The 21,567-nt window shown below is 54.7% G+C and overlaps 8 protein-coding genes across 8 annotated transcripts; 4 read left to right on the top strand and 4 right to left on the bottom strand.

The window, feature by feature from the left end:
* Window positions 1–559: 559 nt before the first annotated feature.
* GLRG_01554 (DEAD/DEAH box helicase) lies at window positions 560–2,109 on the bottom strand (the record flags this gene model as incomplete). The annotated part of the gene is made up of 5 exons (XM_008092239.1): window positions 560–1,213; window positions 1,273–1,631; window positions 1,688–1,756; window positions 1,834–1,908; window positions 2,076–2,109. 5 exons carry the CDS (start codon window positions 2,107–2,109, stop codon window positions 560–562), a joined length of 1,191 nt encoding a protein of 396 aa, XP_008090430.1.
* Window positions 2,110–3,144: 1,035 nt separating this feature from the next.
* Window positions 3,145–4,853, top strand: GLRG_01553 (F-box domain-containing protein; the record flags this gene model as incomplete). Its single annotated transcript, XM_008092238.1, has 2 exons — window positions 3,145–3,461; window positions 3,686–4,853. The coding sequence occupies 2 exons, from the start codon at window positions 3,145–3,147 to the stop codon at window positions 4,851–4,853; spliced, it is 1,485 nt and encodes a 494-aa protein (XP_008090429.1).
* A 1,652-nt stretch (window positions 4,854–6,505) lies between these two features.
* Window positions 6,506–8,799, top strand: GLRG_01552 (smr domain-containing protein; the record flags this gene model as incomplete). The annotated part of the gene is made up of 3 exons (XM_008092237.1): window positions 6,506–7,446; window positions 7,506–8,186; window positions 8,241–8,799. The coding sequence occupies 3 exons, from the start codon at window positions 6,506–6,508 to the stop codon at window positions 8,797–8,799; spliced, it is 2,181 nt and encodes a 726-aa protein (XP_008090428.1).
* A 1,042-nt stretch (window positions 8,800–9,841) lies between these two features.
* Window positions 9,842–11,173, top strand: GLRG_01551 (uncharacterized protein; the record flags this gene model as incomplete). The annotated part of the gene is made up of 2 exons (XM_008092236.1): window positions 9,842–10,626; window positions 10,702–11,173. 2 exons carry the CDS (start codon window positions 9,842–9,844, stop codon window positions 11,171–11,173), a joined length of 1,257 nt encoding a protein of 418 aa, XP_008090427.1.
* A 550-nt stretch (window positions 11,174–11,723) lies between these two features.
* GLRG_01550 (uncharacterized protein) lies at window positions 11,724–13,707 on the bottom strand (the record flags this gene model as incomplete). Its single annotated transcript, XM_008092235.1, has 2 exons — window positions 11,724–13,241; window positions 13,474–13,707. The coding sequence occupies 2 exons, from the start codon at window positions 13,705–13,707 to the stop codon at window positions 11,724–11,726; spliced, it is 1,752 nt and encodes a 583-aa protein (XP_008090426.1).
* Window positions 13,708–14,624: 917 nt separating this feature from the next.
* GLRG_01549 (uncharacterized protein) lies at window positions 14,625–16,103 on the top strand (the record flags this gene model as incomplete). The annotated part of the gene is made up of 2 exons (XM_008092234.1): window positions 14,625–14,685; window positions 14,752–16,103. The coding sequence occupies 2 exons, from the start codon at window positions 14,625–14,627 to the stop codon at window positions 16,101–16,103; spliced, it is 1,413 nt and encodes a 470-aa protein (XP_008090425.1).
* A 255-nt stretch (window positions 16,104–16,358) lies between these two features.
* On the bottom strand, window positions 16,359–18,141 carry GLRG_01548 (carboxylesterase; the record flags this gene model as incomplete). The annotated part of the gene is made up of 4 exons (XM_008092233.1): window positions 16,359–16,555; window positions 16,620–16,677; window positions 16,730–17,803; window positions 17,869–18,141. 4 exons carry the CDS (start codon window positions 18,139–18,141, stop codon window positions 16,359–16,361), a joined length of 1,602 nt encoding a protein of 533 aa, XP_008090424.1.
* Window positions 18,142–20,113: 1,972 nt separating this feature from the next.
* On the bottom strand, window positions 20,114–21,300 carry GLRG_01547 (uncharacterized protein; the record flags this gene model as incomplete). Its single annotated transcript, XM_008092232.1, has 4 exons — window positions 20,114–20,151; window positions 20,229–20,450; window positions 20,482–20,659; window positions 20,749–21,300. 4 exons carry the CDS (start codon window positions 21,298–21,300, stop codon window positions 20,114–20,116), a joined length of 990 nt encoding a protein of 329 aa, XP_008090423.1.
* Between the last annotated feature and the right edge of the window lie 267 nt (window positions 21,301–21,567).

Raw genomic sequence — 21,567 nt, 5'->3', positions numbered from 1 at the left:
TAGCATCGTGGGTAATATACGACAAAGTCGGATCACATGTCCGAAATAGTGTACACCCGCCCAATCGCTGCCCGAAGGGTAGAGATACGTCGGCGTTCACCTTCACTCATCAGGGGTCGGGAACAGCAAGTTATTTTTTTAAAGAGCAGATTCATCGTGACGTGGCCCCTACGTACAGAGAGACTAGGAAACTGAAAGCCAAAAACTAGAAACCTTGCCAATGATTCTTTTAGGTACCAGTCCGCCGCACCTTCGTTGGTATTAAGGTGCCAAAAGACTCGTAAGCCCTTCCCGCATGCAAGCCAGTTTTTCAATTCCACCCATGAGCCGGGGCGCGTCTAGCAGTCGACCAAGGAGTTGGTGAGGCCAGCCACGCCCAGTGGCTCGCCAGGTAGCCTTCCCGCGATCTATCAACAAACAAGTCCTGATGAATCTCGAGTAAAAAAACACCCCAAGCGTCTTGCCAGATCCGGTGCGTGATCGACCTTAGCAGACCAAAGGGGCTTGTTCCGTGCTAAAAGGGAGAGGGAAAATGCGTGTATCCGTGAGAAAGCGTTACTTAGATGAGGTCGGCAACGTTCATGGGCATCTCCTCGATCTGGGTGCTGTAGAACTGCTCAATCTCTCTCATCATGCGGACATCCTCGGCGGTAACGAAGTTGATGGCAACACCCTTACGACCGAAACGACCACCACGACCGATGCGGTGGATGTAGTTCTCGCGGTTGGCGGGGAGGTCATAGTTGATGACCAGGGAAACCTGCTGGACATCGATACCACGGGCCAGAAGGTCGGTGGCGATCAGGACACGGGAAGAACCGGAACGGAACTCCTTCATAATCAGGTCACGCTGAGCCTGGTCCATGTCACCGTGCATGGCAGAGACGGTGAAGTCACGGGCAGTGAGCTTGTCGGTGAGCCAGTCAACCTTTCTGCGGGTGTTGCAGAAGATGACAGCCTGGGTGATGGTGACAGTCTCGTACAGGTCGGAGAGGGTGTCGAGCTTCCACTCTTCCTTCTCGACGGCGATGTAGAACTGCTTGATACCCTCGAGGGTAAGCTCGTCCTTCTTGACGAGAATGCGGACGGGGTCGCGCATGAACTTGGTGGTGACCTCAAGGACGTCCTGGGGCATGGTGGCGGACAGAAGGACGACCTGGGTGCTCTGGGGAAGCAGCTGGAAGATGTCGTAGATCTGCTCGGTGAAACCACGCTGGAGGGAGGTGTCAGCATGCGATGGGGGCGAACCAGGATACTGAGCAACAAACTTACAGAAAGCATCTCGTCGGCCTCGTCAAGGACGAACATCTTCATGCTGTCGGTCTTGAGGAAGCGGCGCTGGATCATGTCGTGGACACGGCCAGGGGTACCAACGACGACCTGGGGACCGTCTTGCAGGGCCTTCATGTCGTCGCGGACGCTAGTACCACCGATGCAGGCATGGCACTCAATGTTCATGAAGTCACCGATGGCGACGACAACCTTCTGAATCTGCTGAGCAAGCTCACGGGTGGGGGCGAGGATGAGAGCCTGGCAGGCCTTGACGTTGGTGTCGATCTTCTGGAGGACAGAGATGGAGAACGTGGCGGTCTTGCCAGTACCGGACTGAGCCTGGGCAATGACATCGTGGCCTGGATAGAGGGTGAGCGGGGTTTATCGCGCAGAGGATCAACTGATCTGAACATACCCTTGATGACGGGCATGATGGCACGCTGCTGGATGGCGGAGGGACGCTCGAAACCGTAGGCGTAGACACCTGCAAGAGCGATGTCAGCGACACAGTCCACGATGAGGGTATTTCCCCCCGAAAATTTTGAGCCCGGGAAAACATACCGCGAAGGAGCTCCGACTTCAGGTTCATGTCATCGAAGGAGTCGACGGTCTCATCGTAGTTCGACTCGATCTGGCCTGAGAGATATGTTGTCAGCGACTTGAGGTCATTTTGGAATGCGCCGGGCCGCAGATTAGAAAAACAAAGAGAGGGGACAAGGTGGCCGGTCGGCGACCATCCGAATTTACGGCGAAACCTCCCAAAGCTTCTGATGGAAAGATCAAGATGTCGTCGCAAGACTTACCCTCAGGCACATCCTCAAGACCCTTGTCAGCCATGATTGCGGTTGTGTTGTGGAAGAAATCTAGATCACAAGCACAGCTTGAGATCTAGAAATATCGTCGCGAAGGTGGGGTTTGGCGAGGGGTTGGAAAATTCGCAAACGTCTCGGTGAGAGTTGCGAAAAAGGTCGACGAATCGAATTCTTAGAATTAAAGTCTCAACTAGATCCGGTACTCTTGGCGAATCGCAAGAGTAGAACTGAATCTAGGAATAAAGGATGCGTTTGGTGTTGGTTTTGTTCGTGGGGTGATGGTGCACGTTGATTGTCCGGTGGTGGGAGGTGAAGTTTTTATCAGCAGCCGCAGGAATTCTTGACCACGTAAAAAAATTTCGCAGGCGGCGGGCGGCCCCTCGATTTATGCGGTAAGCGAGGTTGCGCTAAACAGAAAAGGCAGGAATAGTGATTAGGGCACACCCGCCGTACCTGCCAGAGTGACTAGAAGGCCACTAATAGCAATGCAGCAGAGCCAACTGGCTCAGCGGCCTCAGTGGGACTCTACAACTCTGCAGCATTAGGGAGGGCCGGAGATGCCAGGCGCTGCAAGAGGCACCGTAGTCGCGCTTGCCTTCTGAATTTTCATCCTCGTTTTCTTTTGCCCCTCTCTCTTACCAGGCCACGCACCCCGGCCCTTTGGTAGCGGAATGCCTGCAAGAATTTCATCTAGACATCTTCATGCATTAATTGAGTTGTAGAACGTGTTTATTGAAGCATGTGCCCTCCACCCATCACTGCTGTGCCTACCGCTTGCCATACCACCTGCACCTGCGATGCCAGCCCAGTGACATGATTTCTTGTGCAGATTTTCCTGGTCTTTTTCCTCCTTTGTTTTCTGACGATTGTGTTTTTCTCCAATCCCTCTCTCTCTCTCTCTCTCTGCTTGCCTTGGTTCTCCAATGTCTGCCAAAACCCCCCTTTTCTCCCCGCCACTACCATACTATCCCAAAGCAGCAGGCACATGTCATTGTTCTGCCAGTGACCTACGTCCTAAAGATACATGGCGAACGACAATCTCGAGCCACCCCATGGCACTATGTCCAATAGGATAGCCAATGCGCAAGCTGTCACCAACGGTCTCGACTATGACTCAAAACCTGCTAAAAATGCAGTCACGTTCCATGAGTCAATTCCTACCCATCCTCTGGGCGTGAAACCGCTGGGCAACCAGTATCTCTCGGATCGTCCGAACGCTCGGATGCACATCGGATATTTCAAGACTATGCCCGACGAGGCCTTGATGATGCTCTTGGACTATCTCGATCAGGAACTTCTGAGAAACCTGGGCTCAAGCTGCAAGTTTTTCTATGCATTCTGCCGGTCCGACGATTTGTGGAAGTCGTTGTTTCTACAGTAAGTCACACAGTCTATAGGTTGGGCAAGTTTCCGTAAGCCGGGGGCTATGGCGTTCATGAGTAATCGCTGTGAGCCACGCTGTCGCCCTCGTCACCAGTTTCCATGGATCCGAGGTTTCTATGAGTCTGCAGTGTGACCGGCTTGTAGACGCGATTCCAGCCACACACCCGCTCATCTCATCTTGTCATGTAAGTAAGAGCCAACTGCTGACCACATTTTAGGTCCCACAGTTCAGGCAGGTTCAATGGCACGTGGCAGGGAACATGGAGGGCCACCCACCTCCGGCTGTCTCCTGAGCAGCAGTCAAAGATCGACTGTAGCAACGTCTTCTCCGACGTCCTGCATAGGCCATTCGTCTGCAGCCATGTTGACTTGAGGCAGTTTACCTCGAGAATCTCGAAGAGCAACCTCATCCAGCGCATGGAAACTCTTACGTACGATGAATTCGCTGAGAAATGGTCAGAGACGCCCTTCATCTTGACCAACTATATCCAGACGTGGCCAGTCTGTCATGAATGGAACATTGACGCCATTTCAAAGCTCTATGGCAACGTCGAGTTTCGTGCAGAGGCCGTGGACTGGCCCTTTTCAACCTATCGCGACTACATGGACAATAACGATGATGAGAGTCCTCTGTATCTTTTCGATAAGAAGTTCGCGGAAAAGATGGGGATCAACGCCGGGCGCGAGGAAGGGGCGGCGTACTGGAAGCCAGATTGCTTCGGACCCGACCTATTCGAACTTCTGGGCAGAGAACGGCCAGCACATCGTTGGCTCATCGTTGGCCCAGAGAGGAGCGGATCGACATTCCACAAGGATCCAAACGGCACGAGTGCATGGAACGCCGTGATTCAGGGTAAAAAGTACTGGATCATGTTCCCGCCTACGGCATCGGTACCCGGAGTCTATGTTTCTAAGGACAGTAGTGAGGTGACCAGTCCCCTAAGCATCGCAGAGTGGCTTCTCGAGTTCCATGCGGAAGCCCGTCAGTTGCCCGAGTGCATCGAGGGCATCTGTAACGAGGGGGAGATTCTGCATGTGCCCAGCGGATGGTGGCATCTGGTTGTCAACATCGAGAGCGGTATCGCTCTGACGCAGAACTTTGTCCCAAAGAACCAGCTCTCCGAGGTTCTGTCCTTCCTCAGAGACAAACCAGACCAGGTCACGGGTTTCAAGCAAGAGGTAAAGGATCCATACAGACTGTTCGTTGAGCGGCTGCGGCAGGATCAGCCGGATCTCCTGGAAGAAGCGCTTCAAACTATAGAGAGAAAAAGCGCCCAAAAGAAGAGAAAGTGGGAGGAGGCAGTGGGTGGAGGTAGCAGCGAGGCCAACGGGGGAGGCTTCAGTTTTGGGTTTGAGGGTGATCTAGAGGATGACGAGGTACCCTAGGTCCGCAGCTCACACTGCGGCGCCTGGGCGCTGGGGATTCATGACAGACCCACCTGCCTGAACAACGGGCTTTGGAAGGCACAGGGTCTTTCAAATCCGATACAATCCTCTTTATTGCAGCGATGAGTCTAATGGGTCTTTGAGTTGAGTGATAGAGTAGAGTGTGGCATTGTTTGAAGCCATAAACTAGGTAACGGGATGGTTTGATAATGTCGAGACTGAGATTGAATAGGAGCAGAAAGGTGTTGGTTAAACAACACATGGCCGATTGTCAGATATCTTCTTAGCTTGTGAAACCAGACATGAGTGATGGTTTGGCTTGGGTGAGGTGCGTGAAACGGGAAGGGTAAGCAATAACTGGTCAGAGGGAAAAGAGATTACCCTTATGTTGTCATCAATCAGACAGTACTGTGTCTTGGCAGATACGTACAATGGCTGATAACCTACTTGCTTTTTTCCCCCCAGTCTCGTGCAACTTCTGACAGTGTCTGTGTTTTCAGTGAGTGGAGGATGTCGTCGTTCCTATGAGGACAAATGCAATTAGGCGAACACGTCCAATAGTAGCTCAAGATTCCAGGTGGTTTGCTTCGATCTATCTTTCAATAGCTTCTGCCCCATACGGTAGTCTCGTTCCAAATTGCCAATACATCCAAATGAAGCAACGACCTGTGCTGTTCTGTGCCGAGACCAGGCTGTAGATGTGATGTGTATGCAGTAAGTCTGGGAAGTGGGAGAGGTAGGAGGGCTGACCCCACGTTTACACCCGCTAATATCCGTACTGCGTACCTCTACAGGTAGGTATGTAGGTACGTACCTCCCTTATTACTACCACAGTCTACTTGACACCGGGCCCCAGTTCCCGACCACCCTCTCCAGAGGAGTTGTTGGCCGCCAGCTGATATCCCCCATTCAGTAGCCAGCCTTCAGTAGCAGCACGCGCCCCAAGCACCCTACCGCAACTCACCTTACCTCCCGTTGCTCTCTGGGCCCCGTCCACGTCCCAGTTCCTGGTCCCAGTCAGTCATCAGCTGAAGGGGAACGACGTGCACTCGGCCGCGTTTCTCTCCACAACCCAAACCATCATCTCCAACTCTCCCCGATTACTCGTGTTTCGCCCCCCCTCGCCTTTCAACGGCTGACTACAAAGCTCGCGAGATAACCAGGCACGAACAAACGAGGCACATTCTGTATTTGCGTTTGTGCCGGGAAGATCGACCACCTCATCCAAACAAGAAGCTAGAGACGATCCCCTCTGCCACTGGCTCCGAAACCATGTGACGGAACCATCGAGTGCCGCCCACCAACTTCGCTCCCAGCTTGCTTTCCGAACATTCTACACCTCGAAGCTCTAGCTCAAGCGGACGGCCCATATTGTCGGCGTTGCTCAACCGGACGCCCCTTTTCTCAAGACTCGTCTCCGACGGCGATGCGCACAGGCTGACATTCCGACGTCAACTCAACCCAAGCCTGCCTAATCACCGCGCCGCCTTACGTAGTAGTTGCTTCACCCCAGGACCGAACACCATACATAGACGCGCCGCTTCGATCTCGGCTTCAAACCTTACGTACCCATACAATACATACCCTTGACGCACCTTTGCTGTCTGTTGCTATCCTTCAAGGGCTACGCTTCGGCCCCGTACCGCGCAATCATGGTTTCCGACGAGCACTACGAGATCTGCCTCCCTATCCTTCAGGATGCTACTCTCGAGGACGAAGACAAGACGGACAAGCTCGAGGACCTCCTGCGAAGCCAGACAACCTTGAACGGCTCCTCATTAGACAATGCGATCCTCGATGTGTTATGGCGATACCGTGATGGAGGCGGAGCTGCCGCCTCTCCGCCTCCCATCCGTCAGACCATCCTGCGACGACCATCACCTGCATCTTGGCGCGGCAATGTCACTCCTCTCTCAGGATCTCCGCGCCTTGGAGTTAGCCCACTGGCTCCTCCGGGCTTTGTCCCGTCCTTTACCCCGTCCTTCACTAGAACGAAGTCATCCGCCGTCTCTCCCTTCTCCTCCCCAAGACCTTCCCCGAGACTCGCCTTTGCAACGCCCGCTATACCTCACAGCCCTAACCTCAACGCGTACGAGTTCGCCAGCGATAAATCGCCTTCCCATGAAACCTTTGGCGATTACCAGACGGAGAATGTAGAGTGGCTAGTAGCGGATGATGCCATCAGCGTCACATCGTCCCTAGGGACTTCAAGCGGCTTGAACGCCGCCGCCCCGGAGTTCTCGTCCATGTCGTCGCAACAAGCCGACATGTCCCCCTATGACATGCTCCGCTCAATTCTTGGCCAGACACGGACTGATGAAGAAATCGAGGCCGCCCTTGCGGTCCATGGATACGATCTCAGCGCGACAATCGTGTCCATCATGGAGAGCCAAGCGCAAGATATTGGTTATAGTAGTCCACAGCCCGAGGAGAACAAGGTCTCTCTCATTGGGAAAGCTCTGGCTGCTGAGAGCCGCCCTACTACACCAGCTGGGCAGCGATCGGGCGTCATCTGCAAGTTTTATATGTCCACTGGACAATGTCTTAGGGCGGATTGCCGGTTCAGCCATGACTTGAGCAACCACCTTTGCAAGTGAGTGCATGCAGCCATCTTTTCTTTGCGTAAAGCTGTAACTAATACAATCTTCCAAGGTACTGGGTCATGGGCAACTGCTTGGCAGGCGATACATGCATATTCTCTCACGACCCTGCACATCTCATGAACAAGCTAACCATGGACGGGGCCAGCACGCCGCCTGCCAAACAAGCCAACTTGAACGATTTTAACTTATTCCCGGCACTCCCAGCAGGCACCACTGAACATGTCGGCAGCTACAGTGGAAGCTCCAATGTTACCATCGGAATTACGCCACCGCCTGGTCTGAAGCCATTCTTTGGGGGGGAGAGCCCTCGGTCTAGATCTCGCCCGGGCAGCCGACACCAGCAAGCTAGGGAGCCCGTAGCCCCCTCGCTAGATGACGCAGATGCGTTTCCTACTTTGGGCTCTGCTGTTGCGAAGCAGGGCAAGAAGCACCATGGGAAACGAGGCGGTCACGGTCACAAGGAGAACTTTACACCAAACTCCCTTGCCGAGATTGTCAAAATGTCACCATCTCCCGGCCCAGCTTCGCTTCGCCAAGACCTCAAGAAGATTGGACGGAACGGCAGCTCAACCAGTATCCGAAACGGGGAGAACAGCGCGGCAGCCCAAGCAATCCCGAGCCCGAAACACATCCCATGGCTGGAAACCGGCGAAAGAGCCAACAAATCCTATCTCAAAGCTCGACAAGAAGCCATTAAGCACGGCGGTCTCAGAAACAAGTTCCTTCAGAGGTAAGTTGGTTGAACGCAGAGGTTCGTGACGAGTTTAGCTAACCTGCCTGTCAGTGCCGCACAAGCCTGGAACCGCAACGATGCGAGGGCTGCTAAGGCTCTGAGCTTGCGTGGCCAGAGCGAGAATGATCTTATGCGGAAGGCGCACCGAGAGGCAGCTCGCGAATTGTACGAAGAGCGCAACAAGGCCAACGCAAACAGCGTCGAGATCTACGTTGACCTGCACGGGCTTCATCCCGAAGAAGCTGTGGAGTACTTGGAACGGGTGCTGATGGAGAATGTCAAGGAAAGCCGGCCGATCTACGCCATAACAGGCACAGGTCACCACAGTAAGAATGGCAAGGACAAAGTCGGCAAGGCTATCCGCAACTTTCTGAACGAATGGCGATACGCCTACCGCGAATTCTCTGTTCCCGGAGACCGCAACAACATGGGCGGAATCTTGGGCATCGATGCTCGTAGTTATGACAAGGGTCTGGCTCGCGAGGGAGCATCAAGTGCAGATGACAGCAAGGAGGAAGTGGACATCCTGAGCCAGGGTGTGGAAATTGGGGATGGCAAGGTCAGGCTTCTTGTAAGAGATCCTCCGAAAGGACCCAGCGGGCGCCGATGACGACTGCTAGATGGATAGAAATCACAATAAAGTAGAAAGAACCAAAGTAGAAAATCTCAACCAGACGCTCCCAGGAGCACTCTTCTACCAAGCCACCTCGAGAGAGTGCGATCAAAAAATGATGGGTGTAGAAAGGAAAACTCTACATCCTGAGGTCCCTACCTAGGTACATACAGGTAGGTAGAGTTCATGCAGGGAAGCAGCACCCAAAGCCTCCAGCTCGTGTGGAGTCCCCACAGAGACACCCAGACCTTGGGTAGATGGATGGGCCGGCCGGGCGCCAGTCGGTTGGCAGGCAAGCCGATCCGGACGGGATGCACCGCCAGTTCCATTTTAGTGCGTGCGTGCATGCGTAAACTAGAACCCTGCCTGTACAGAGTACCTACGTTAGGTACCTAACTTAGGTACCCATGACGGGGGATTGAAACTGTTCGCAGGAAACATGAGACAAGCTCATTGCGGTTTCGACAAAACGTAATCTTCATCTCAGCTTCTATTTTAAACCAACCTCGGGGTTCCTCTTCCGTTTATCGCACTCCTAGCTTCAAGCACGAATCTTGCGAGCTTTTTGGTTGCAATAGAAAACGAAGAAGCAACAGGTTACCTGGGTAGACTGGGGCCGAGAAGCTTGAAGAAGAACCCCGGCTGAAATCCCCGAAAGCTAACGGACCTAGCGACGATCTAGTAGTAAAAGTAGACAGACAGCTTGGCTCAACCTTTGATCTCGCTGTGGCCTAGCTTACCTCATCGCGGCAGGTGTTTACGGTCAGCCAGCTCCTTCGATACTGACACGCATGCCTTGGGGCGCAGCTTGCCAACCTACACATCTCGATCCCGTTTGCATCCGACTTAACCAGTTCTTCGAAATGGCCCTTCTACAGCTTCAATAAAACAATTATAGACCAGAACCGAGCAACGCCAAGCCGAAACGACATCGACTCGTCGACCCCGCGAGCAGCTTCTACTCTCGGAGCTTCCGGCCCCAAAGCCAAACCCTCTATTCTTCTTAATCGCCGCAGACGCCGACCAAGTTCCCCCTACGATGCCGGCCGACTTTGAATCCGCAGCGCGGGCGCTGTCCCTCTCCCCGAATCCTCCCTCCTCCCCCTCCGAAACCTATGCCGACGTCCGCCCGCCATGGATCCGCAACATCGGCGGCATCTCAACCACCACAATCACCTCTGGCCGCCGCACGTCTTCCGCTCGCTTCGGCCGCCAAAGGTCGGCATCGCGACAGGCAACAGCTGTGGAGAGTCTGAACCGCACCGTGCGCTACGCGATCAGGACTGGCAACCGCCTCTGGGACATGTACCTTAGCCTCAGCCCCGTTCAGCGCGTCGCCGTCGCCGCCTTCCTTCTGGTCGTCAACGTTCTCGGTATCTTGATGCTTATCTACTCGCATGCCATCTTCAAGTGGCTCGGCCCGGTCGCGCAGAAGTGGCGTGCTCTGCCCGGCGGCTGGCTCATCATCTGGGCCTTTACGTTTTTGACGGCCTTCCCGCCCATGATCGGCTACAGCACTGCCATCTCCATCTCGGGCTTCGTATACGGGTTCCCGCTGGGGTACCCCATTGTTGCGACGGCCACAGTGGCGGGGAGCTTGACGGCGTTTTACACAAGTAGGGGCATCTTTAGCGGATACGTGCACCAGCTAGTGGGTCAGGACCACCGGTTCATTGCATTGGGGCAGGTGTTGAGGAAGGACGGACTGGGAATGCTGACGGCGGTGCGCTTTTGCCCACTACCGTACAGCTTGTCAAATGGGTTCCTGTCGACGATCCCGTCCATTAAGCCATGGGCGTTTGCGGCCTCGACGGCTCTTGCTAGGTACGCACGTACACCTCCCTCCCCGAGCTCTCACTTGACTTCCGAGTTATCCGTGTAGCTAACACACCGCAACAGTCCTAAACTGCTCGTCCACGTCTTCATTGGCAGCCGCCTTGCTCTCATCGCCGAAAAGGGTGACGAGATGACAACCGGTGGCAAGGCTATCAACTACATCTCCATGATCCTTGGCGGTACCGTTGGCCTGGTCGTCGGCTGGCTCATCTATCAGCGCACCATGGCCCGCGCCGCCGAGCTGGCCCTTGAGGAGGCCGAGGCAAACGGTCTCGTGCCTGGTTCCGACGATACCCCTGACTACTTGGACGTCGAGGCTGGCCTTGTTGACCCAGAGGACGTGGCGGCGCTCATGGGTGACGACGACATCTCGCTGTGGACGCGCGAGGCAGACGAAGAGAGCGGGTATCGCGACGACGATGACGAAAACGAAGATGATGTCAATGGTATCGGGATGAAGAACCAAAATGCGACTGCGGAACCGTTTCACGACGAGCACGGCGGGAAGGAGAATGGGGTCAAGGGTTCTCATTAGGCGTTTTTTTTTTTGGAGGGGGGGGGGGGCGTTTATTCACAAGACTTGTTTCAGTGGGCGGGTGTAGAGTCAAGAAAACCGGCGTCGGAATAGACCATGATTCAACACATCGTGTGCTTGCGTCCTCCACGTAACGTGGGACAACCAAGTGAGTTGCTGGACCAATTTCATAATGGATTTCGGAACGCCCCGGGGCAGACAGCACGAGCGGTTTCATGACATCAGTGGTCTCATTTCCGGTATTGCGTGGTATCTATCATACGGACGAGTTCTGTCTGCTACTCCTTCCTGCGTCTGTTCGTTCCGTTTTCTTCGTTCTCGTCAATTTATACATGACAACTCGTGTAGCACACCCAGGAGTGAGACTCGACTAGAGAAGTTAAAAATAACAAAAAAGCTCAACAGCAAATTCGAAGAACAAGGTGCCATCCCAACGCCTTCGCTGGAAAAAAAAAACCCCCCACATGCCTCCCTTTCCCAACCATTAAAAGCCATTTTTGTGAAGTATACGACGAAAGATGAGAAGAGGAGAGGGCAAGAGCTTAAGCCCCTATTGCCTCCCCTGAAAGTGTTGCATGAACTGGATTGCCTGCTCAATGGGATAGCCAATGAATACCGGACCGGTGAAGACCATTTGTGGTACCCCATTGGAGTTGAACTGCTTGTTCGCGTCCAGCGGCGGGTTGATGAATGTCGGTGGTAGTTGTTGTTGCTGCTGTTGTGGTTGTATTGGAGCCGGTGCGCTCTGAGAAGGCTGCGGCTTGACAGGAGTCGACGGCAGCTCGACGGGATCCGGATCCGCGTGGACAAAGGTCTGTTCGCCGGTATTTGGCGTCGGTGACGCAAATCCCATTGCAGCCAGTTGGGCGTGGTCGAAAGGGCATTCACCTCCGGCTTTTTGTGGCGATACGTTGTCGCTCATTCCATTTGACATCAAGTTAGGCGCGCGCGTGGGAGAGGGCGGCTGCACCTCCTCGAGGGCCGTGGCCATCGCAGCCATTTTGGTGTGATCAAAAGGGCATTTGCCAGTCTTGGGTGCCGGAGTCTCCTCGCCCTCCGAGCCTGATGGCATAAAAACCGGGGCCGGTGGTGGCGAGAGAGGGCGCTCTTCGCCGCCAAGACCATGAGATTCGTATATTGGAACAGAAATGCCCCATGGCCGACTAGGGGACTCGCCCACTCGGACCTCCTTGAGAGGGCGATCGAAATGGCTCTGCCGAACTTCGTCGGCGTCCATGGGTGCAGGCAGGGATTGCTCAGCATCCTCGGTCTCGGATACGGTGACGTCCTTCGCCCAGTTGTGCACCCTCTCATTCGAGGCTCGGTCAATCTCTTCCTGCTCCCGTTGAGACTCCGGCAACATGGGTTGATGCAGCGCACTAAGCCCCTGAATCATGTTGACCAAGTTGCCGTATTTGGCATCCAACTTCTTGATCTGTACCTCGTTCTTCTGATATCTTCGCACGCAGACCTCATGGCTGCGAGGGAGTTCGTGCTTGTGTGTTTCGACGTAGTGTGCAATCTCCTCGGGGGAGTGCTGGTCCAAGTAGCGTATCGGGCATTTCGCAGGCGAGTCGGCAGCGCCAGGAGCCGGTTGAGATGTGGATTCCTCGAACATGGCGGCACAGATGGGGTCTGCAGAGTGGTGAGGCGTAGGATCCTGCGACCCTCCCTCTGCATTATGTGCGTCGCCAACACCATCACCTTCAGCTTTTGGCGAGGAGAAGGGGCATTCTAAAGACCCCTTCTTTCCCTCGATGGTGAAATCTTGCTCGAGAACGGTCGACATGGAAGTTACGGTGCGGGCTTCGCGGGAAGAAGTTTCTCTGCTAGAATCGCTCGTCTTGCTCGTTTCGCCGATGGACGTGAGTTGCTGGGCCACACGCCGGCCGTCTCGAATGATGAGGGCAATCTGGTTTCTGGTGTCCAGTTTGTTGCGCCTCGGTAGGGGTACAGGATTCGCGTCTTCTAAAGATGGATTTGCGAGCTCGGGCGGGAGCTGTAGCTTTGCCAGGACTTCGGAGATTTCAGGAGCAGCCGGTGCATATTTATCTGCGATGTACTGATACTGTCAAGTTGTCGGGTCAGCGCGACTTATCACCGGAATCAGCCGAACAAGGAAATTTGGAGTCGTGAATTCACAGTCAGAAAATAGTAATAGGATCGGTCTTCGCTCCTCGTGTGAGGGGCTCTTGATCTAGAGCTAAGGTTGTTCATCATGTGGGAGGAGGGTTTGGAGAGATGTCGCAATCACAGGAGGCTATGCTGACACACCCTTGCGCGTTTCGTTTCAAACATACCTGCTCATGGGCGAACCTGAGCTTGTGCTCTAGGATCGTCTTCCTGTCAGTCAGGATCTGGACTTCATCGGCAAGGGCGTTGAACGATTCGACAAGCGTTTGGGTGAGATGTATGTAATTCATTCCACTGTTGGTGTCTTCGCGCTCCGAGCATGTGAGATGCGGCATCAGGTGGCGGGAGGAGGCGGTGTTTGATGTTTGGGGTGATGGGGAGACTTTCCTTTGCCAGCCCATCTTGCCGCCGGACGCTTCCCCAAGTTGGGACTTTGAAGGTTCTAGAGTCCGACCAGATTTCGCCGAGCCGAGCCCATGGTCGCTCGTAGGGGTGGTTGATGTCATTGGTGGACTTTATCCGTAATCGGCGGCAAGCTTATGTAAGGAGCCTAGAGCGACAGCCACCTCTGAGAAACAAAATACCTAAGTACAAACAAAGAAAGCCAAAGAGGGGTGGAAAGGAGAACAGCGAAGCCAGCATATATTCTGCTACGTGCGTATTCCCGGTTTCCTGTGCCAAAGCTCTCTTCTCGTGTCAGGCCCTCAAATATATGCAGTCACAGATCAAAATTTACTTTCAAGATGGAAGGGTTGCCAGGACCACTGTGCGATAGTGTACCAGCTTTGTTTCCACCTCTTACGAACTATACATTTTGCCTTAAGCAGGCGCCAGATATTGAATACGGCTTGTGCCATGTATATAACGACCACGCATAGCCAGGAGTCATGGTAATGGTAGTGATGGTAAAGTAACGATAGAGAATTTGTCAGCAACGCGTGAAGAAGGCATGCGTAGTAGTGTTCACAAGTCAGAACCCCGTTGGAAGTTACCAGCATGAAATATCTTGGAAACGGTGACATGCTTTGGAATGCAAACGAGCTCGAAACATAGCAGTAAGGAGCTAGAAGGAGCCACCATACCGAAACGAAGAGAATGTGGAATGCAGACTCAGGTGAGTTGAAAACAGTGTCTAGGTAAAGGAGATGGACACTGTGCACATGGCTCAATTACCCAACTGAGAAGGTGCGACATCTCACTACACTTTATCTTGTGCCATCGCCTGGGCGGGGTCCTCAGGGTCCTCTAAATTGTTGACAACTCATCTCACTGCTGGCCATTCAACCAACTCGAACCTTGATCTCGTGCCGTGGCAACCATGGCCTCCAGAGTCATCAGCGCAGCGAAGCTTCTCAGCAAGCGATCACACGTCATTCCAGGTAGTATACCCCTGAACTTAGCCATAGACTCAACGAAGCTCATGACGGTATTGACATGATGCACAGGCCAATTCTTAGTCTCGGAACTATTTTTCGAGGTCCCTAAAGACTACAACAACCAGTCGGCGGGTGTTCTGCAGTTGTTCGGCAAAACCGTCACCAAGCATGAGAGACCCATCGTCCCTCCCAGCCAGACCGAGAAGACGCAGGCCGAGCAGAAGCCATGGCTAGTATTCTTACAGGGAGGGCCCGGCTTTGGCAATCCCGAGCCCCAGGACAGTCCAGTCACCCGCACAGCCTTGGACCGCGGTTATCAGGTTCTCTTTCTCGACTATCGTGGAGTTGGGCTTAGCTCGCCTGTCTCTGCTGCCACATTGGCTCTCCAAGGCAACGCTCAGAAACAGGCTGATCATCTTAAGCTGCTCCGTCAGGACAACATTGTCAATGACCTAGAAGCTGTCAGAGCATGTCTTACCAGCGAGTTTCCGGAAGAGAAGAAGAAGTGGTCTCTTTTTGGTCAGTCCTTTGGAGGCTTCGTCTCCCTGACTTACCTCTCCAAATTTCCCCAGGGCCTGCGAGAGGTCTTTCTGACGGGCGGTCTTGCACCTCTTGGCAAGAGGCCCGAGCAAGTGTACGAGGCAACTTTCAAGAAGGTCATGGAGAGAAACAAGGCCTACTACGAGAAATACCCCGAGGACGTCGAGTCCGTCCTTCAAGTGGCCCGTTTCATACGAGAAAACAAACGGATTGACCTTCCTGGCGGCGGATACATGACCATCCCAAGGCTGCTCACTCTGGGGATCGCCTTTGGTGCTCACGGTGGCCTTGACTCTGTCCACTTGACCATATTCAAGTTAAAAACGGACCTTGATCAGTTTGGCTTTTTTACGCGTGCTTCTCTCGCCGAATTTGAGCAAGCCACCTCCTTTGACAGTAACATCATCTACGCCATCTTACACGAGGCCATCTACACCGAGAAGCCAGGCGTTGCATCCAACTGGGCTGCTTATCGAGTCGGCAAGGCTCTAGAGGAGTTTTCTTGGTTGGAAAAAGAGCCCACCATCTCCGGAGACACGGCCGCTCCTCTCTACTTTTCGGGCGAGATGATATTCCCGCTTCACTTCGAGACATATCCGGAACTGATTCAACTGCGCGAAGCTGCCGAAATCCTCGCCAAGTTTGACGAGTGGCCCGAGCTATACGACCATGAGCAGTTACGAAAGAACACGGTTCCAGTGTACGCTGCTAGCTACATAGACGACATGTATGTCGACATTTCTTACGCCAGGGAAACCGCGGCCCTCGTGAGAGGTACCAAGGTTTACGAGACAAACCAACTATATCATTCGGCGCTGCGTGGCAGGACGGGGGACGTTATGCGGGAGCTTTTTAGGCTGAGGGACGACCCTATTGATTAGTCTGTACCTCGATTCATTACTCCATGATCACATTGTTGACAGATGATACCGGACACAAATTCTCACCCTCAGCTCCTTTCGCCCCCCCCCCCCCCCCTTTCGCTCGTTCTCACTTTGCTCTGTTGTCTGATTACCTCGACGTTGATGGAAAATAGGACTGAAAGAGTCGGGAGTGACAAAAGCCATCATGGAGAGATACGGGTGCTGTCGCAAACATGTCTTTGTTCTACTACGAACTGAATATCCTAAACATCCTCACAGGGGTATCTTCGCCGCTTTCTTCTTCCAAAAGTTGCATCTCCTCTTCAACTGGTCCAGTCCAACAGCCACGAAACCTGTCGCGTCTATCACCCATTCGTTGTTATCTTTGAGAGATGGAACGCCTGCCGCCGCCGAAGGAGATAACTTGAGAGTGTTGGGGTCGCCGGTCTGGAAGAAGGAAGCAAAAGCGCCTGTAAGCGCCGATGTTAGTGACAAAAAGCAATGACAAGCAAGACGAGAGGCAAGACCACTTACCAGCATACCCTTGGTAACGGGCGGGATCCGACTTCTGCACTGCGTTGACCTGGTTCCACTTGACTCTTTGTTAACGGAAGTCTTACACAACATGGTCAGTATAAACTCACCCAAACGGTATCACTGGCATGCCTAGATGGGTCAAGCGAGTATTCGCCAAGCCATCCGCCCTTTGGCGCGGCGCCAGCAAACCAAAAGGCCGGGCACGACAAGACGACGTCCCGGTAGATGAGACCTGCTCTCACGTAGGTTTCATTATACGAAATCGTCTCGGCGGTTCCGGACGTAGGGTACAACCTCTTCACGCCTTCGATCTCGCAGTCGCCAAAGCCGGGGAGGAAACCCCTCAACCACTCATCAAATGAGGCCTCGCTAGAGTTGAAAGGCGGCGATCCAACACTCGTCGTATTCTGGAGACCAGCGGGCACAAAGTTCTCGCCCTCGTGCGTGTTATGCATCGCGAACGCCAGCTCCATGTTCACCTTGCCGGCAGCGGCTGCCAAGGACAACGGCTGCTGCAAGAAGTCCCCGTCAATGACAGGAGACCAGGTGAAGGACGACGTATTTGTTACGTGGGAGCCTGAAATGACGAGGCTGGCGTCTCGGATGGTCTGCACGTCGGCCTTCTTTAGACAAGCCAGGCTGTCGGGGCCAGCGCATCCTGTGCGGGCGGCGAGCTCGTCATAAAGAGCCTGCGCCTCGGGGCTGTCGTAGGCATATGTCTTGGGCCAGAATGGGCTACTCGCCATCGCCTTGCGGAACAGCTTCTGCTTCCCTCCCCTGCCGAGGGCTTGAGCCAGGACGCTGCCGCCGCCCGCCGACTGACCCCACACCGTCACGTCGTCCGGGTTGCCGCCAAACTGCTGAATGTACTTTTTTGTCCACTTCAGCACGGCCTCTTGGTCCAAAAGGCCCGGGTTCAAGTCCGATTCTGGGTCGGCTGCGATCTCTTTTCCGGGAAGGAGCCCGAAGGCGTTGGTTCGGTAATTGGGGTACACGAACATCATGTCGGAAGAACTTGAGACGTTGAGAATCGGGTACGCCGTGGGCGGGATGTTGAAGTAAGCCGAGCCCGAGATAAAACCTCCGCCGTAAAAGGTGACGACAACAGGCTTCAGAGGTTCGCCTCTAGTCCAAGGGCGGGAGTAGAGACCGAGGTACAGGCAGTCTTCCGAGCCGTTCACCTACACAAGCAACCATCCCGTCAGCTAATCTCTTGCCACGCAAGCCACTAGTCGAGGATCCATACCGTCCGCTGAGGGCACATATCAAACGGTTGACTAGAGTCATACACGCCGCCCTCCACGGCCGCTGGGGGCTGGGGTCCTCGGAACCGGTTCTCGCCCACGGGCGGCGCGGCGTACGGGATCTTCTTCCAGTACGAGATATTGTACTGCTGGGAGTACGCGCCCTGGAAGCTGCCGTAGTCGAGGTCCGCGACGAGATGCGCTGCCTGGTGCTCCTGGCGTGCCTGAACGGCGGCGCCGGATACGCCGCACGTCGCGACAAGCGCGGCGAGCATGGCGGCGGCGAGTGTCCTTGAGATCATTGGCGGCATATCTGGGCGACTTTTTATCTTCTTCCAGGTAGAGAAGCCTGGGAAAAGCCTATAGGTTCTCACAGTAGCACGGTAGCAATAAAGGCCGTCATGGTGGGCGGCGGCTTCGGTCACGCAGGTATAGATATATATATATGTAGTCGCCTCCGGCACGCCGGGTTCGCTGGGCACTTCGACCTGCCTGCTTCATTTCTAGGCTGTATTAGCATCCATCTACCCGACTCGCCATCTAGGCCGGGGAAGATGGCAGATGAGGAAAGCTGTCGCCGTGTGGTTCTGTGGGGTAGCTAGCGCCGATGGTGGGGCACCGGCAAGGGTTCCCCTCTCCCCATTCCGGCTTGAAGTCGGCCAGGGGTCTGACTCGGTGGTTCCGCTCAATGATGGCCCGAGGCGACAGACGACTCCGACTACGCCATTTCTCCGCCCCAGGCCATGCAGTCTGCGCGTTGCGTTTTCAGGGAACCAAAGAGGTTCGGGAGAAAAAGGCTCCTTGTAAGTTGCAAGATGACACTAGGCTTCTCTCACGGGCGGGCACCCTGCTCACGTCACTCACAAGCCCGCCCACCGCGGGGAAGAGCCTGTCATCACACTGCTGGAGGCAAGAGCCGAGTCGTAATAAATCAACCTTGGTCGCAATAGCTTAGACATGCCGTATCCATGAGAGGTCGAAAGGCGTTCCTACTTCCGATGCCATTTGGCTCATTGGTCGAACAAAGCTGTACTACGGGTAGGACAGCAGATCCAAAAGGTGTTCTGGTAGAGAGAGTGCTCACAGAAGAGCAACACACGTAGAGATGATCAAGTGGTAGCCAAGAGAAAGAGACTGATTAGCTTATGTGTTTTACCATGGACTTCAACGTTGGCGTGAGGCCTAGCAACCGGCATGCTGTCATTCTCTTGGCTGTTGTTGTTGTTGTTGTTGTTGTCGTTTTGAGAATGTACGCCTCAGAGTAGAGGAGCAGTCATCGCTTATTATGATGAACCAGCTGGGCGGCATCACGCGAAGCCGCGTTGGATCCGTACCTCGGTCTATTTTGTGCATGGCTTGCGATTTCAAACTGGGTAATCGTCGTGGATGCGGCCTGTCTGCCTGCCTATGGGAATCCATGGGGGGTTTGCTCCCGCGCACGCACACTGGATATAGCTCATCAGCTTCTTCGGGGTTGCCATGTCTCTCTGGTATGCCATTGAATAATGCAACGAACTGCGTGACAAGCTCCGACCTGATCTGCCGCCCATCTCTCAAAGGTGGAAGAGCTCCCAACGGTGGAACGAGTGGCACCTAGATCATATTCAATCCGACGTGGTCCTCCTCTACGACAGCCATTTCCCAACAAAACCAAGCCAACATACAACCCCCCCTATCGCGTCCTAGCCGACATGGGTTGGTTCGACTGGACGAACGGGAAAGCCCGTCTTTAATTGTTTTGGCCAGCTGCAAATGAAACTAGTGCTCTGTAGTTTGCCTTTAAGAAAATGACAAGGACTTCATCCCCAAAGGACAGAGGATCTCAAGGATAGTAGTTCCATTAGACTAGAGTTTCCTTGACCACCCCGATACTAACCATAAGGTTTCCCCCTTTTTCAGCCCACCCCCAAATCATGTACAAGAAAGGTTATGATCACGATGCCGATATTCTTTGCCCCAGTGTACCGTCAGAAAACGAAAGCGTCAAAATCCATCGGATGAGGGACGGTAATCTCCATCGCGAGAACTCAAGCACCAAAGGGGGGATGCCAATGTGGCTGCGGCGGAGGGGGCGGGGGCGGCCGCATGTGAGGATGCATAGCAGGGCCAACCGGCCAGATGGGCATGGCATGGGAATGCATCGCCCGCTCCATCGATGGCAGCGCTCTGCTGCCCAGATCCTCCTCCCTCCGGATTGCCGTTTCGCGAAGCATCAGAGCTGCCACCTCGGGATGTCCAATCAAGAACTCAGATGTGTGCCGCGGTGCCCGCTGCCACAGCAGCGGCTGTAAAAAGCCAATACGCGCAAAAACCATCCTCAACAATGGATCGGACTCGGGCACTGTGGCATACAGCTTCGAACATAGCTGGAGAACCGTCGACTGCGCCGCGTCGGAACCGGCCGACTCGAGCATGTCGACGCAGTGGCGCTGGATGGCAGCTTTGAAGTCGTCCATGAGATATTTGTTCGCACACGCATACACGGAAATGCTGAGATCGTAGATGGCGAGCCACGTGCGCATGTCCTCGCCACGTATGCGGTCGCCGTCCATAAAGTCGGCGTTGGCCGGGGTCGACGTGCCGACTGAAGGGGTCGACCCTGGAGGTGTGAGGACGGGCTGCCGACTGCGACGTCGGTGAGGCGGCGGCGGCGGTGGCGGCATCGCCGCCGGCCTTAATGGGGGTATCGGGGTGATCATGTGCGGCGGGAGGTGGCCGGGTGTCGGCCTCGCGCGACTGACGCCACAGTTCCAACATGGCGGCCCGGTGCTGGTGGTGATGCAGCGCGGGCATCTGCAATCAGGGCGGTGTGTGCCTGGGTGTTTTCGGTTCATACGTTCCCATTGCCGCTCCCGCCGCCGTTGTCGTCGCTGCGCCCGTACCCGACTCCTGGCGCTCGCATCACTGGCCTCCGAGGAGGACATCTCCGACTCTGAATCGCTCCGGTGGCCGGGATCTTGTGCTTTCCCCCGGTGCGGCTCCTTGGTATCCAGCGCGGATGCGGCGGGCCTGATGGGGACGAAGCTTCTCTGGTACAAGAAGGCAACGAGGAAGTGAAATATGGCAGGGTCCTCCTCCGGAAATTCCATCGACTGCGCTTCTGATTCTCTGTAGTCCCCGCAGAGAGCTTTCCGAAAGTACTCGGTCGTGAGCAAGATGTCTCTATGCACGTAGAAAACTTCTTGACTAGGCGCCCGCCCGACTCGCAAGGGTATGATGGCCGAATTGTATCGGCCATCAGCCGAGCTTAGCCACAGGTCCTCGCTGGGGCTGAGATCGTCTTTTCGCTTCGTCTCTTCGTACGCTTGATCGACGACGACGATGCCAGGAGACATGGTAGGGCCTGATCGCATCACATCGCCCAGAGTTCGAGATGCGCCATCAGCGCTGTCACCGGCCCTCCCCCCACTGTGACCGCGACCGTCAACAGACATTCTGAGCTTGGCGTAGATGCGTTTGGTCGACCGGTGTTCGTATGATGTACGCCCGTTTTGAGCGTCACAGTAGAACGCGACAGACTGCTGCAGCTGGCCAGGTTTGAGCCGAGTAAGCCGTGTGAGAATACAGCGAGAGAGGGCCAGAGGGATGAAAGGGCTCCTCCTCCGAGAATGGGAGAGAGAAATGACGGCTTCATATAGGCTAGACTCGCGCCAGACCTGCGCCAGACCGAGGTCAGGCAGCCACACCCCCCCCCCCCCCCC

The sequence above is a fragment of the Colletotrichum graminicola genome (assembly GCF_000149035.1).
Source record: "Colletotrichum graminicola M1.001 genomic scaffold supercont1.4, whole genome shotgun sequence".
Classification (NCBI taxonomy): Eukaryota; Fungi; Ascomycota; class Sordariomycetes; order Glomerellales; family Glomerellaceae; genus Colletotrichum; species Colletotrichum graminicola.
The sequence above is the reverse complement of the archived record's forward strand: the minus strand, read 5'-3'. Positions and strand labels throughout refer to the sequence as shown.